The sequence below is a fragment of the Zalophus californianus genome, chromosome 11 (genome assembly GCF_009762305.2).
Source record: "Zalophus californianus isolate mZalCal1 chromosome 11, mZalCal1.pri.v2, whole genome shotgun sequence".
Taxonomy (NCBI): domain Eukaryota; kingdom Metazoa; phylum Chordata; class Mammalia; order Carnivora; family Otariidae; genus Zalophus; species Zalophus californianus.
Window position 1 is genome coordinate 87,577,693 of NC_045605.1, and position 16,394 is coordinate 87,594,086.

General features: G+C 47.9%; 1 protein-coding gene across 9 annotated transcripts in view; it reads right to left on the bottom strand.

Annotated features, from left to right (window-relative positions):
• The window catches only part of SLC1A2 (solute carrier family 1 member 2), a 142,847-nt gene that overhangs the window by 88,760 nt on the left and 37,693 nt on the right, over positions 1-16,394 (bottom strand). Inside the window, exons 1-2 of one of the 9 annotated variants that reach the window (XM_027578369.2) lie at positions 7,185-7,243; positions 6,614-6,748 (exon numbers count right to left, since the gene is read on the bottom strand). The exons of 6 other annotated variants lie outside the window; for them this stretch is intronic. Coding sequence is in view for 2 of the 3 variants with exons in the window: in XM_027578367.2 (XP_027434168.1) it covers positions 2,841-2,854 (14 nt within the window). In the remaining variant the exon portion in view is untranslated. Of the gene's footprint in view, positions 1-2,840; positions 2,977-6,613; positions 6,749-7,184; positions 7,266-16,394 lie in introns of those variants that run through there. 2 more of the 9 variants (XM_027578368.2, XM_027578367.2) reach the window with 2 other exon arrangements.

Genomic DNA, 16,394 nt, shown 5'->3' on the forward strand with positions numbered 1-16,394 from the left:
GGGCTCCATACTGAGTGTGGAGCCTGCTTAGGGTTCTCTCTCCCTCTGCCCCTCCCCGTCACTTACACACATGTGCGTGCGCACTCTCTCTCTCTCTCTCTCTAAAAATAAAATAAAAGCCAAGGCCACATGAAAAGGGAGAATTAGGAAGGAATCAAAGGCCCACAGGCCACCAGGAACAAGAAATTAAAGGAAAAGATGGATGAAGCAGCAATTGTCCACGAGTCCTTAGAAACATGGGTTCTTTATGTGGTCTACAGACCACCAGACCTTGTCTGGCAAGTGCCCAGGGCCTGGAAATCAAGTATTCAGGTGACTCTTTCTTGTGAAGCCTGTGGACCAGCCCGCCTCGTGTGAGCTCCTCTTTCTCCCTCTCCTTTGCGGGAAAATAAAGAGGGGCAAGGTCTTTCCCTCCTAGATTTCCAGTGCCCTTCACTCCAGACAGCCACCCAGGGACCGGGGAAGCCCTCATGTCTCCACAGCAAGGAAAGTTCCTAATGCACTTACTCTTCATAGGACATTTGTATTTTAAAGGAGGCCTGACCCAGATGCTTAGATTTCCACAATTTCCTATCTGCTGCCTGCCTAGGAGGAGACAGAGAGGGTAACACACAGTCCTTGGGCTCAGGGGCTCATGGGCTCACAATTTAGCAGCTGAAAAGGCCATTCTAGTCTGTTTTGCACATTAGTTTTTCCAGCAGGAGGCAGAAATCCTCTATAGTTAGAGATCTACATAGCTGGGATGGTCATGAACATGGGCTCTAGAGGCAGAGAGGCCTGGGTTCAAATCCCCAACTCCACCATTTACCAGCTAAGAAACCTGGGGTGAGTTTCCTAATGTCTGAGGCTCAGTTTCTGTCCTCTGGGAGATGAAACCCTGAACGGGATCAGTTCGGTGATGGGCTCCGCACAGGGCCCAGCACAAGGTATCAACTCAACAGCTATCTGCCAAGACGTTCCAAGAGGCTCACTACTGGTTGTTCGGAAATGCACACTGATTCAGATGATAAGAGGACATCTCCCAGAGACTGAGCAGGGCTTTAAGTCTCCCGAACTCTTCTTGTTCCAGTTCCTTATTTGTAGATGAAACCACCAAGAGAGACTCTTTTCTTCTACCTTGCTCTTATCTTGCAGGATGTGGGGGGGTGGAAGGTAGTACTGACTTTTCTTGAGCATGCAGTGAGTCCAGCATGGTGCTATCCCCACCATAGACTCCACCTCTTCTAATCCTCATAGCCCCAAAGGTACAAATGTTCATCCCAGATGGAGAGAGAAAGCAAAGAAAGAAAGCCACCCAAGGTCCTACAGGGAATGCAGGGCTGACTCTCCAACAAATCACCTCAGCCACTTCCCAGCTCCTGACCTGAGCCAGGCCTCAACCCCAGCTTGGCTGAAGCAGCAAACCTTTTGATGATTTATTCCAATACTCTTAGCTGCCCTGTCAAGCCTGACTGGGATGATGCCTGGCCAGAGCTGGAGTCTCTCTCTGGTCTGGATCCAGACCTTTGGGTGAGCAACCTCCTACCAGGTTTTGGAGGCCCCCTCAAACTCATGACTTGGAAACTGTAATGGAAGGAGCTTCAAGATTCCATTCTTTTGATCATCCTAGATCTTGAACCTACCACCTCTCTGGGAAACCATACTAAAGCCTGCCAACATTTCTATTTCCTTTTAGAGATCTATTCTTACTGAATGAACCTATCTGCCCACGGTCATACAATGGAATCAGCAGATCCGGTCCTCATTTGAGAAATTAATCATAATAATATACAAATGATCGCTAACACTTATTGAGTACCTGACTTGGAGTCAGGCACTGTCTTTCAGTAACCCAGTGAAATAGATGTTAGCATTAGTTCCACTTTATAGATGGGAAAACTGAGGTTTAGAGGGGAGGGGAGGTTAATCAAAGTCAGGCAACCGGTTAGTGGCAGAGACAGAATGCAAACCAGAAACACTATGCTCAGGAGGCCAGGCTCTACTCACTGTGTAAGGCTTTCCCAGGGAAGCTGGGAAAGCACATTTTCCTACCAACGTGGACACATGGGCCAGCCATTCCATCCTATTCGGCCCTGACCACAAGGTGAGTAAGCTAAAAACGGTCTGGTCTGTGAGTAACACTTAGTGACCTCATGAGATACAAGATCATTGTGAGTACTTTGTGTGTACATTTAAAAACCAAGACAGAGGGCGCCGGGTGGCTCAGTTGGTTAAGCGACTGCCTTTGGCTCAGGTCATGATCCTGGAGTCCCGGGATCGAGTCCCACATCGGGCTCCCTGCTCAGTGGGGAGTCTTCTTCTCCCTCTGACCCTCTTCCCTCTCGTGCTCTCTATCTCTCATTCTCTCTCTCTCAAATAAATAAAATCTTAAAAAAAATAAAAATAAAAACGAAGACAGAAACTTTATGAACATTGTCCAATTTTAGAAAAATTGTGCATTGCCTCAAGACGCAAAAAAAAAAAAAAAAAGGACACAAAAAGTCCCCAGTGGCTGTTTGTCATGGGGTAGAGTGATGGATGGCTTTTATTTCCTTATGGATTCTTTCCTTTATGTTCAAACTTTCTACAACGAACATGAATTAACCTTTATAGTAAGAAATCAGAATAGTTACAAAAATAAGCTGATAGACCTCCCTCCCTCACCCAAAAAAAGTCTACATGACTCAGAGTAAAGACAAAGAACGACTTCCTCTGTAAGTCACATCATTGGCACAGATCCCCCCCCACCTCGCAGCTCACACATCATGCCCTGGTTATGAATTTCCACCTTCTTCTACCACGACTCAGGTTTCAAGCCTGCTTCTGATGCCGAGGGAATGTCAGCGTGGGGAATGAATTACCTTAACCCGTCCATGGCGCCTTTCCAGTCCGAGCATGGCCTTCTGCAGAGGGAAGGTTTAATTACCAAAAGCTCTGTGACGCAGTCAGCCTATTTTTGGCCGGCAGGCGGGACAGGTTAGCTCTTTATCCACTCCTGCCTTGGCCGAGCCTCAGAGGTCACAGAGAGGAGGCATTTTCATCCTGTCCTGGTGCCAAGCCTGTCTTTCTAGAAGCTGCTCCAGTCCTGCCTCCTGAGGGACCAGCCGGGCTCCGGCTCATTTCTCTAAAGGACTGGCACCGTCGCTCCTCCTAGTATTGCCCCCCCCCCGACCCCCAGCTAGGGCTGTGAAATGTTTTGGCATGTGGGGGACCAGGCAGAGGGAGCGAGCTGCCCTTGTTGTGTAATGCACCTTAATGGACACATTTCACTACACAGATTAGGTGAGGTGGTTGGCGGTGAGCTAATGCGGGAGATAAACTGCACCGCAGGAGAAATAAATGGGAAGTGGGGGGAGGGGAGAGAAGCGGAGGGAGGGGTTTGAGCAGGGAGCAAGAGGTCCTATCCGTACAGAGGGGAGTCCATGGAGTGAAATGATGGCCAATGAAGGCTATCCCAGCAGGGAGAGGTGGCCAAGGGAGCTTCAACAATACTAAGAGCAATAATAATAATGCTGATAGTAATGACAGCTCACATTTACAAAGCCCTTACTCCAGGCATCCTTCCAAGCACCGTCCTCTAGACCTTCAACATTCCTGTAGGGTAGGTACTACTTGTATCCCCATTCAACAGAGGAAGCAACTAAGGCACCAAAAGTGAAGTGATCTGTCCAAAGTGACATAGTAAGTAGCAGAGTTGAGCTTGGAAAATCTCGGCCCGACTGCACAAACTTTGTTCTTAACAGCTTGACTGTGCTGTCTTTCCCCAAGAACAGCAATGCCCCACATTCCATCACACTCCACTGGCTGGTTTGTTCAGCCGTGAGAGCCACCCCTGTTTCTTCGCTGCTGGAACCTTCAGCAACATGGGCCACCTCTGCAGCGTCTGCAGCCTTGGGGCCAGGACCCTGGGGAAGGGGGGGATCAAAATGCTCCCGGGGAGCATGGGGACGGGGTGGGTGGTGGAAAGCAGCCCGAACAGAAGGCGATGCTGTAGAGAGCAAGAAGGCAGCAGAGGCGGGTCTCTGCATGGAAGTGCCTTGGAGAAATGCAGGCTGCCAGAGATCCCTGGGAAGGGAAGAGATGCTCTGAGGCTCTCTGAATGTGAGATGGGGCTTCAATCACTTTCACTTAAATCACTAAGGAGGATAGGAGCCTAGCGGCTAAGCTGGAGGATTTGTGAAATTTCCAGACTGACACTTGAATTTAGGTACTTTACTTCCTTGGTTCTAAGATATGCTTTTATATTTTTAACATTTTTAAATTTCTATGATTGGGATGCATGGTGTTTCTCTTTTCACTTTAAAAACTATTATTAAACGGGCGCCTGGGTGGCTCCGTTGGTTAAGCGACTGCCTTCGGCTCAGGTCATGATCCTGGAGTCCCAGGATCGAGTCCCACATCGGGCTCCCTGCTCAGCAGGGAGTCTGCTTCTCCCTCTGACCCTCTTCCCTCTCGTGCTCTCTCTCATTCTCTCTCTCTCAAATAAATAAATAAAATCTTTAAAAAAATTAAATAAATAAATAAATAAATAAATAAATAGAAACTATTATTAAATTGTTTGGGCAGCTTACAACCGAGGCTGATTTAGGACGGAGGAAAAGCAGCTAAGAACCTTCTGGTGGAACAGATGAAGCTGCACAAACACTGTGTTCACTTGTCTCTTTACTACAGTGGCTTGCACTCCTCCAGTCATGTGTACAAATGCACAGAAGCCATCCACCCCACCCCACCTCACCAACATCTCCTGGTTGGATCTGAGCTCCAACATTGCTTCCTCTGGGAAGCCTCCCTGACCTAAGAGACCAAGTCTAATTGCCCTAATCCATCTGTGTGATGGATTAATGTCCACTGTCCCCCACCACACTGCACCCCCAAAGGGGGCAGGATTGGGCCTTTTTTCCCCCTCTCCCCATTAAAAATCACCAGTTAGGAGCACAATAAGAATTTCAATAGTTTTGTGCTTCGTGAGTAAATGTGAGTCTTGGACATCAAGTTAGAAGACAAATGACTGGTTCCCATCTCAGAGGATCCAAAGTTCCTTTCAATAATCCTTGGTAAATATCACCCCCGCCACGAGTGGGCATGAGCACCTATATTAGCTTGGATTTAGTAATTCCGGACACAGGTAACAAATATTTTAAACCTTTCTGTTCACGGAACTGGTCAGCCCATTTTGGGAACATGGTGCATGGAACAAGCTCCAAGAAAAATAAATTCAACTCAGACAGAAAGGGTCATTTGCAGCGCTACTGTAAAACACAGACAGTGGAAACAACCCAGTTCAATCATTGCAAAAGGTTAAGCAAATGATGCCACAGCGATGGTAAAATAGAACAGAGATATTAAAAGACGTAATTTCTGATCCGTATTCCCATATGGCAACCGAGCGCATATCCATGAAGCTGGGCACGAAGCAGGCCCTACACGATGTAAGAGTGGACCTAAGAAGGAAGTTCAGAACAAGAATTCATAGGAAAGTAATTTAAGTTCCTTTTTCTTTAACAAAAAAGGATTGGCAGTCTCAAAAGGAGATATAAGGGATGAAGGTATATAGCAAGATCTCAAATACATATAGTCATATATTATGACCATCAGGCAACACATTTTAATAGTGACGACCTCTGGTTCATGGAACGATAGGTGATTTTTTTTCCTTATACTTTTAAATATTTTAGCAATTCTCTGCAATGAGCATATAGAACTTACATAATCCCAGTATCAATAGCCTTAAAAAAAACTATGAACAAATGAACTTCGAGGAATTAGTTTTAAATAGTGAGGAGACATGGGCCAAAATATGGACAGAATAGGTCATTTATATTATTGTAAAAAAGGAAAACCATGGGGTTTTGCCTAGCTTTGTATCAGCTATAATAGTGCCAAGCACATGCAGAAAGCCCTCCCTCAAAAGTCAACTCTCCCACACTTGATCTATTCTTTCTGATTTCCTGAATTCTTGCCATCAGCAGCTTCTACTTCATTTGACTTATTACTTTTTTTTTAATCATCTTTTTGGGCTTCTGAAAACAGAAGTCGACATTTAAAAGGATAGAGTATTTGAATATTGTCTCAATTCTGATAAATCCTAAACCTGTTCCCAAAACCTAGTGAACATTCAATAGATGAGAATGATCGTCAGCCATTTTCTTTCCAATTCTGGAGGAAAACAGGAATAATTTGAAGGGAAGAAACAGCAAGAGGAGCTGGTGGTCTTTGTAACACCTATACTCTGTGCTGCAAGAAGGAGAAACACCAGAACCACAGGGCAGAATGTTGCACCAAATACCTTATGTGTTTAGCAATATCAGAAAGTAACTTCCTGCCACGCAAACCAAGCCTGCTGGCTTTCCCTCCACACCAAGTACCAGTAACTGCACAATCGCGTGCACTTTTGTTTTTGAATATTTGGATCCAAGAGCTTTTGTAGCAGGGTTAACCCGTTGACAATACAATCTTAATGAAGTCATTCACATTATTCCGTACTTGCAAGTGGAAATACAGCTTCACAAGTGGAGAAATGGCAGAGTTGGGATTCATGTATTTTTATCTGGACCAGTGTCTTCAGCAGTAATTGCTGAAGACAAGACCATTAGAACCTCTAGAAAGAGTCTGGGGTTGAATGCTGAAGACATACTCATTGAGGACGAGGTCTCCTGGGTGCTGAAGTGCTTCAAGATGCAATCACAGATGATTATTTTGGTAAAAGATACAACTTTTCCCACATCTCATCCATGTGTTATTTAAACAAGCGTTTCAAGGGGGGGCAATTCTATATGGGAAGATACAGATATCACATATTCATTCATTAATTCATTCAATACATATTCACCGAGAAGCATACTAGCGCCTGGTTCATTACTGGGCACGGGGGTGCGAGGACCTGCGCAATTTATTTACCATTCTGAGTCCTTTCAGAGCCAACTGTTTTTGTGATAAATCAATTCGCTTCCCAATTTTTCCTCCTCCTTTCTCTGAAACGCCATTTCTAGAGAGAAGCTGGTTGGAGAGAGGAAGCTCACATTACTTCAGCCCCTGAGAAAAGCAGGCGTCCTTGCTAAATATCACGCTAAAGGAGGCTCCAGTGAGTGTTTTATAATAACCTGTTGTTCCACCTTTCCATTTCTCCTTTTTCTCCAGGAATATAGTGATTCCTTCCTTGTCATCTCCCCTCCCTGCCCACCCGCACCCTACCCAAGACTTCTGACCTGACCATCCTCTCTTCTCCAGGAACCCACTGACCACCTAGTGCCACAGCAAGCTCTGTCTTCCATCCCGGTCCCGCTGTACCTCCGAGGAAAACGTGTCAGGTGCTTTATAGTTTACCTAGCCAGCGTTCTGATGTCAAAGAAGTAACACACTGTCCTACTGACTGTTGTCAATTGGCTGGAAAGCTCAAGGTTGCTAAGTGTTTGTTTGAACGTTGTGTAATTATGGGAGACAAAGACCTCATCAGGCTTCTCTTGGCTCTTGGACGTCCCTTTCCTCTCCTTAAGCAAGAACTACAGCGGTTTCCACATGGCTCTCCCAGCTGATCGCCCCGAGGGCCCTGAGCCAGTCACACTCAGTTACTGGACTACCCTCTCTCGGCCCCTATCTCCTCTCCTCCATCTTCCAGCCTTGCATCCACCTGTGATCATTAACCCCTTCATCTCTGGCAGCCTTGCTCCCGGCTGTTTAACCCAGACCCCATCAAAGTACTGTGCCTTTAACTTCTAGTTGCCAATGTAAATGAAAGAAACCCGCTCCTTTTAAGGTCCGGAGATGTTGTTCTTGGCTTCCAATCCTTTCTCTATGCTTAAATTCTAAATGTTCTACAGCTTAATTTATTCATGGGTTTTGTTGAGGGACCTCTGTTTTGTTTTCTAATTAAATGTAAAATGAAAGGTCAACTTCCTGTTTTGAGATAAATTTGAACACCAGTCCCCAAGTCACCTTCAATGGCATCCACAGACAAGAACGCCACTTCTCAATTCCATTTCTACCACTCATGAGCTAGGTGGTGCTGGGCAGATTAGTTAACAACTCTGAGCCTCAAATATGTCATTCATAAAGAGGGATAATAATAATAATAATGTCTCATAGGATTGTTGTGAAAATTAAATCAATCAACATACATGTAACAGCATGTAACACCTGGTAACTATTATTATTTATTATCATCCTTATTGATTCGTCCCACAAATATTTCCTTTTTTTTATTTTTTTTTAAGTAGGCTCCACACCCAGCATGGAGCCCAACGTAGGGCTTGAACTCACAACCCTGAGATCAAGACCTGAGCCGCGATCAAGAGTCAGCTACTCAACCAACTGAGCCACCCAGGTGCCTTGTCCCACAAATATTTCTTAGGCAAAACAGTTGTTGACTTTATGAGCCTTTACTGTCCTCTGAGCAACTTTGCTATTGAGAGTTACCAGTAGAATCCATGGCACCTCCACAGCCAGATCTCAACTCTCCTCGGTGGCTGGACTACTATGTTGAAGTCCTTCTAGTTGCCATACCTACATCCTCTCTTGGCGACATTTATCGCTGTGGGATATCAATACCAGCTAACCTTCATGGAGGACTCACCATATGCTGGGCCCATTTGAAGGGCTTTACATGTGTTGGGCTTGTTTAAATCCTTCAGCAACTCCAGAGGGCAGGCACTACCATGACTCCCATCTTGAGACTGGAAGGCACAGAGAGGCTGGGTAACTTGCCCAAGTTCACACAGTAGCTCAATGGCAGAGCTGGGATTCACACCCTGAGCCCGTGCCCATGACCACCGTACCACCCTGCCTCTTCCTGGAGGAGTTCACTACCTTTGTAGAGATGGTACACATAAGGCACGAATATGAGAGAAGGGATGAGAAGTAGAGGAGGCAGGGGTGGGTGTGGGTGAGGCATGGCAGGTATAATCGTCTCTGCGGTGTCATGACGAGCAAACAACCAGCCACTCCATTAGTCAGGCACAGCCGACACAGCACTCACATTCTGCCTCGGAATGTTCTGAGGTTGCTGCAGCCCCGTGGATGTCTGAGGGGGAGGCAGGCTGCGGGCTGCTCCCTGGCAGCGAGGAAAGGGACCCAGCTGGAGCCTGGGACACACTCATGAGAGCAAAGCTGCACAGAGGCCTCTTTTTCTGGGTTGCCAAGAGTTTTTGCTATTTGTAAAATAGGGGGCTCATCAGAGAGTTTCAGATAGATTCGGGATCCAGAACCAGAGGGTGCTTTAGGATCGCTTTCAGGCAGTGGGACCCCAGCACGCCAGTCCCCACAGGGGCATCTCCCACAGATCTGGCTCTACCTTAAGGTGACCAACAGAAGAACTCGCCCTCAGGGCACTCCACCGGCCAGTGCTCTAGGCTGAGTGCTTTCAGCAACGCTCTGTACAGAGGTATGATCTCCACCTTCCAGATGAGGCCTCAGTATGATCTCCACCTTCCAGAATGAGGCCTCGAGAGGGAGAGCAAGATGCCCCAGGACATAGGGCCCGAGCCAAAGAGGGGAGAAACCCCAGTCATCGTCTCTGCACTCAGCAGGTGCTTTGAACAAGAGGAGCAACCACACCTTTCATTCCCCAACTCCTAGGATGGGACCAGGAGGCAGAGCTGCATCCTCCCGGAGTTCTGTGTGCTCCTCCTGCAAAGGGAAGCCGTCAGGGCCGAGGGCTCAGCAAGCACAGGGCACAGGCGGAGAGAGCCTGGCCCTCCGACACTGGGGCCACCGGGCCCTGCGCTATTTTCCCTTGCTGCTGCTCCGTCTATGGAGGCTGGATTGAAAAGCAGCCTTGGCACAGAATCTGCTCCCTCCAACCCCAAGAACACCATATGTGTCCCTGACACAAAGGGAGAGACAAGCCCCCCACTGTTCTGGAGCTGGTGGCCAGGCTGGCCACCAGCTCCTCGATCGCCCGGGGGTGGGCCACGGGTGGGGGCCGTGGGGGGAGGCAAGCAGCTGAAAGTTCCCTTTGTGTTGCTCTCACAGACATTTCTGGAAGGGGTCAGTTGGGGGTGGTTCATCATTTACCCAAGTAGACTCGCCCTGGGAAGCCAGCTCAGATACCGTGGTTAAAAATAAATCTCTGCTCACCATCTTATTAATATTCTGTGAGTGTGTTAAGGACCTTAGGCCAACAGGGAGAAAAGTTCATTTACCCGGGAATGGCTACACTGGCTCCAATAATCTGGTAAAAGTAACTCGATAGCTAAGCCCTGATTTCTTTTCAAAAAGTGATGGGGAAATGCCAGGTACTAAACAATCCAGCAAGGTAATTACTTGCTCAGTTTACTGGTATTTGAGTACCACTCACAAACCGTACATATGTCTCTGTGCCTCAGTTTCTCCATATGTAAAATGGAGATAATCACAGTATCCGTAGTACTCATAGGTTAATATATACAGGCAACTATGTCCGATGGTGCCTGGAGCATAACATGCACTTGACAGACGTGAGCTATTCTGCAAAATCAGTCTATTTTATAACATTTATGGTAATGACTGTCATTTATGCTTATTGTGTGCCAGGAGCAGGGCTGAGAGCTTGTAGGCATAGCACGGTTGGGTCCTCCAGACAATCCCATGAGGTGAGTATTACACCCATTTTACAGGTGGGAAAATGAGAAAATGGAGTCAGAGACATCCCCACCCAACGGATGGCACAGCAGGACTGAGACCAGATCCGTCTGAACTCACGAGCAATGCTGTGTAATTTTATTGTCTGGTTAGTGCCAGACTGTGAGGCTGGCAAGAGAGAGAACCTGCTGGTCCCCATGTAACTGGTGCAGAAACTGAGGCAGAGAGATTAAGTAATGAAAGGTATCCAATTTCTTTGCACAATACTGCGCTGCAAACAGCACAGTGGATGGGACAGGAAATGAAACCGAGGGAGACTAGAAATATCTGGCCTTCTCTCTTGACCGAGATAATAGAGCAAAGGCATTTCTGGTCACTCTGAGAGGGAACTGCATCCGTGCCATTTGAACACCTCCTCTAAGAGCCCCCAAAGCCCTTGGCATTGCTCCTTGCACACGATCAAGCACATGGTAAGCTGGTTTAACTACAGTGCTGCAGCCCAGTCTTTCCGAGTGTGAGAAGACCCTGCGCTCAGCATTTCCCAGCAGCCGTTATGGCATTCCCAAGTCACTCTGATCATCAGACTGTATTTAACGTCCACATATGGGGATCACTCATCCGGAAAACTCTTCATCCTTTAAAACCTTGCTTAGGAGGTGCCAGGGTGGCTCAGTCAATTGAGCATCTGACTCTTCATTTCTGCTCGGGTCATGATCTCAGGGTCATGAGATCGAGCCCAGCATCAGCCTCCATGCTCAGCATGGAGTCTGCTTGTCCCTCCCCCTCTGCTCCCCACCCCTCGCGCACTCTCTCTTTCCCTCAAATAAATAAAATCTTAAAAAAAAAAAAACCTTGCTTAGCTATCTCTGACTCTATACAGCCTTCCCTGACCATCCCCTCCCCTCAACAGAATAGATGCTTCCCACTCCTGCACAATTTGTTTTCTTTATGTATTTCAAACTGTTGCAACACAAGGTCCTCCATTAGGCTGTGAGCAACTCCATCCAGGCACCTACAATTTATTTCAATTCTTTGGGAATTAGCAATGCATATATGATCTACATCAGTGGTTCTCCACAGGGACAATTTTGCACCCTAGGGGACATTTGGTAATGTCTAGCGACATTTTTGCTTGTCACAACTAGAGGTGGGAGATGTTCCCAGAATCTTGTGGGCACAGGCCACAATGCTGCTAAATATCCCACAATGCACAGGGCAAAGAATTATCCAGCCCAAGATGTCAATGGTGCTTAAGTCAGGCCGCTGGTCTACCTGGTAGCTCTCAGTTAGGCCTCACCCACTCTTCTGACCAAAGAGTTTACTGGCTCAGGATCTACAGCAACTTGTGCTTTGGTCCCCAGATATTTGCAGCACCTCTGAAGGAAGATTATACTTCCCTCATCCCTAAAGACATGCTTTGCCTTGCAGCTACCTTTGGCCAACGGCACGAAAGCATGTGGCAGATGCTCTGGGTGGCCCCACCCACCTTTCTCAGTCCAGCATCTTCCACCTGCCAGCCGCTGTGTCTCTGCCTTCGGGCTTTCTAAGAAGTTAGCAGGCTACTCTGCCCCTACACAGGCCAGAAGTGCTGGGCAATTAAAGCCCCCAGGAGTAGCCTTCAGCCAATGATGGGCAGGTTTGGATGTGTAAATATACCAGCTCCCTTGTTCCTCAGGAGGACAGCTTTGAGCATGTGATTTGTCCCGTCTCTGTGAATTTCCCCATGGGATTAAACAGGAGTTAACCACACTGGTAGCAGACTTGATAACCCACCTTCTGCTGGCTGCCTTCCACTTCCCCACTTCCTTACCGATGTCTCCTGCACCTCCCAAATAGAAAATCTAGAATCTTCTACTAGGAACCCGGACCAACACAGAATAGAAGTAACACGTGATCCCTCCCAGAAGCAGCATCGAGAAACTTGCCACAGTCCTGTCATTGCTCTTCTCCCCACTCTGCTACAAGAGAGGCATGACCCAGATGGAGGCTGCTTCTTCCGCCGAGGTCCCACATGGAGGATACAGGGAGGACACCTGCAACAGGTGTCCTGCAACCACATGTAACTCAGAAGCAAGAAACAGATTTTGTGGTTGTAAGCCATAGAGATTTGGGGCTTGCTGTTATAGAAGCATAACCTGGTGAGAGCTGATTGATACAGGACTTGTCACTCCCGGGGGACCTTTTTGACTGACTTTATCATAGGAGACCCAGGCTACATACCTTCCAAATGATACCTGTCTGAGGGCAAAATCATACAGCATAGCCTTGCCTCCTTGAACTTGGAGATGATTATTTACTTTTTTCTCTTTCTCTGTAACTCACGGTGCCTTGTGCCGGGCCAGGAATTGGTGAGGACCTAGAGAATGGCAGACTGGACTCAGAGTTGTCTGGGTTTTACCACAGACCCATTCAGGCCTGGTAGCTACGTGGGGAAAAGAGTGAAGGTGAGGATCCTGGCCTGGAGACGGGTGAAAGCACCAGTCACACGGTGGCCGGGCAACCTCGGGGAAATCCCACCTGGAGCCACCCATTTTTAATGCAAGATCCAACCCTGAGAACCGTGCTCCATTCCCGGCACTCAGCCTCTGTGGTTCACTGAGGACCACAGCCAACTTCATTTTCTCCATCCCCAACTTGATCCATCAGCCTTGAGAACAAGCTAAGTCCAGACCCAAACTCTCAAGGGAAAGACTGTCTCATCCACTTTACAAATGGCTCGTTTCTTTTCTCCTATTCACATATCAGAAGCAAGAGCTGCATTCCCTTCCCTCTATCCTTGACATTTATCGAGTACGTACCACGTGCTATCACGCATCGGGCTGAAAACTACTTACGGTCTGTCGCAGCATTTCTCATGCCCGGGTCACTCACAGAGGCCACACAGAGGCTATTTTTGCCCTATCTGAATACCATCTCGGCTATCCGTTACTTACTAGTGTTTAACACCGACTGATCCTTTCTCCTTAAACACATGCATCCTGAGAGGGATTTTTACATTACTTCTATCCACAGAAAACCAGTTAGCACTGATGAATAGAAGGGGGGCTATGAAAATGCACATGACCACAAACATTTTTATTGACTTTGAGCTAGGTGCTGCTTGCTGAGTCTTTGGCTGCCTGCCCTCTCTGTTTAAAAGGGAAGTTGAGGGGCGCCTGGGTGGCTCAGTCAGTCATGCGTCCAACTCTCAATCTCAGCTCAGGTCTTGATCTCAGGGTTGTGGGTTCAAGCCCCACGTTGGGCTCCACACTGGGCATGGAGCCTACTTTAAAAAAAAATTTTTTTTAAAGGAAGTTGAACGGTTTCAGGGCAGCAGTTAAACACGGCAGCACATGTTTTAACCTTGTCGTAATCAAACAAGATTGAAGAATTCGAAAAGGAAATGACCGTCTCACCATATGATGGGACGTCACTGAATTTGTCATCAGTGCTCCCCTAGTCGTCTCCTGTGCCCCGTGGAACCAGCTCTCATTTCATCGGACATCCATCTCACACCTGCCGTAAGGCTGTATCATTTGCCTGGATCCTGACCACATGTGGCCAGGATCTGATTAACAGCACAGATCTTGCAGCCGGTCAGACACAGGTTTGAGTCCTGCCACACCACGGCCTTGCTGGGCCTCTCTGGCAAAGTCACCAAACCTCAGCCCTCAGTTACCCGTGGATTGGTCTCTTTCCCTCACCGGCCCTGTTACACGACTTTGGCAGCCAATGGCTACTGAGTAACAGTCTACATCTGCGGAGCAAAGCATAGCAGCCTGGTCCCCTGAGAAGCTGAATTTGAACCAGTGACCTTGTTTTTCTTAGTACCACCAAATTAGAGCATATGCCAATGATGCCTAGAAATCTTTGCGAAGGAAGACTCTGTGACCTCACTCAAGGCCTTTCAGAGAGGCGCCATTACAACGATGCCTGAGGCATCGCCTTTGTAGTGTTAATTCTTTACCAAACGGCCGGAAGTACAGCCAGCTACCTTAACGTGCTCAGCTTCTTGCTAATGAAAGGACACTTAAGCAACTGTCACCTGGGAGACGCAAAGTCTCAGGACCCACTTTGTGAGGTAGGTACCCTTAGAAGCTCCATTATACAGATGAAGAAACTGAGGCAGAGAGGATTTCCGGAACTTGCCTGAGTTCATTTAGCACCTGGGAGTTTGGGTTGAAAGCCCAGGCAGTCTGGCTGGAGCATCTGGACTCTGCTTAGGACACCTCCCTGCCTTACAGCACAGTCAGAGATTCAGGCCTGTGGTGTCTAGAAGCACCAGGTCCCACCGAAGCAGCACCTAAGCCATATCTGGGGCTGGGAGAAGGCCTCCTCCCACAGACGGTGGCTGGCCCAGAGCCCAGGGGAACACAAAGGGCCTCTAGTCACAGAATGAAGGACAGGGCTTCCCGGGACCAGGGAACAAAATGCTGGCCACCTCTTGCCTTGTCCCTCCTGCAGCTATCCTTCTGTACTCTTTTCTCCTTGAATACCTTCTTTCAGCCCTCGAGGCCCACAGCCAAGTGTTGCCATTTCCATAACAGGGGTGAGCCCCTTCTTGAGTTGGGCAGACCCAGCAGGGGTGCCAGTCATGAGGACCTGCCCCAGACGGTGCCACACGACAAATCCCAGGGACCCAGCCTGGGGACAGGAAGCAGCTGGTCCGGGGCAGGCATGAGGCCAGGCTGTGGGGGAGGGGAAGAAGCCCAAAACCAGGGACAGAGAAGCAGAAGCAAAGGTTGGAGATGCAAGGTGAAACTAAGCGGAAGAGAAGTGAAAACACCAGACACTGAGTAGATTAGAAATAGACAGAGGACTGCAGGCTGAGCTGTATCAAGGTAGAGAGCTGTGGGTGACCCCGTCTGCTAGGCTGTAGGACCAATGCAGCATGGGCAGGGGGTACACTGGTCTGGGGACTGGGCCAGGGGCCCACTGCCCAAAGGTGCAGAGTGCCAAGTCCATGAACAAATACTAGGAAGCTGCATCCCAGAATCATGTGAACCACGAGCCACAGGAACAGAAATCAGATCATGGGATTAATAATAGCTAAAGTTTACTGAGCATTAACTCTAAGCCAGCACTTCACTAAGTGCTTTATATAGATGATCTTATTTAACCCCCGCAGAAACCCTCTGAGACCCCTTGTGGCCAAGAGCATAGTGACTAAGAACCTGGGCTCCAAAGCCACATTGGGTTTGAATCCTGACTGCTCTACATCTTAGCTCTGTGATCTAGGGCAAGTCACTTAAACTTGCTGCTTCTCAGTTTCCTCATCTGTAAAATGGGATCATGCTAATAGCTATGTCATACAGGTGTGACAAGGATTAAATAAAAAATAAAGGTAACATTTACAGTGGTGACTCACAGTAAAGCCTCTGTCAACGGTAATAATTATTACTAACATTAGCCTCTTTTAGAGACAATAATAATAATAATAATAAAGAACAGAGAGCAAAGTAAATTTTTAAGTGATGGGGATGAGAATCAAGCCCAGCCAGTCCTTCTAGAGAAGCTGGGTGTGCAACCACCCTGCCTCACTGCCTTGTGTCAATTCAGAGGAACAAGGTGAAGACAGAGCGCCAAGGTGAGGGGGACAGAAAAGCAGAGGACAGAAAGGGGGTTCGGATGCAACAAGCACACAGCCAGGAGGCCCTGGAGACTGAACTTCCATGTGGTCCTGGCAGCCCAGATTCAACCCCCCAGCAAAAACAGGTTTTCTAGATGGGACATGACGACTGTGCCCCCAAACCTCATGGCTTTGCTGCAAAGTCATCACTGTGGTCAGAGCCATGCCTCAACGTGCAGGCTCAAGAAGTGACATCAGGAGGTCACTGGACCTAAACTTCGTGAGGTGGGGCTGCCGAGGATGCAGCAGTGGT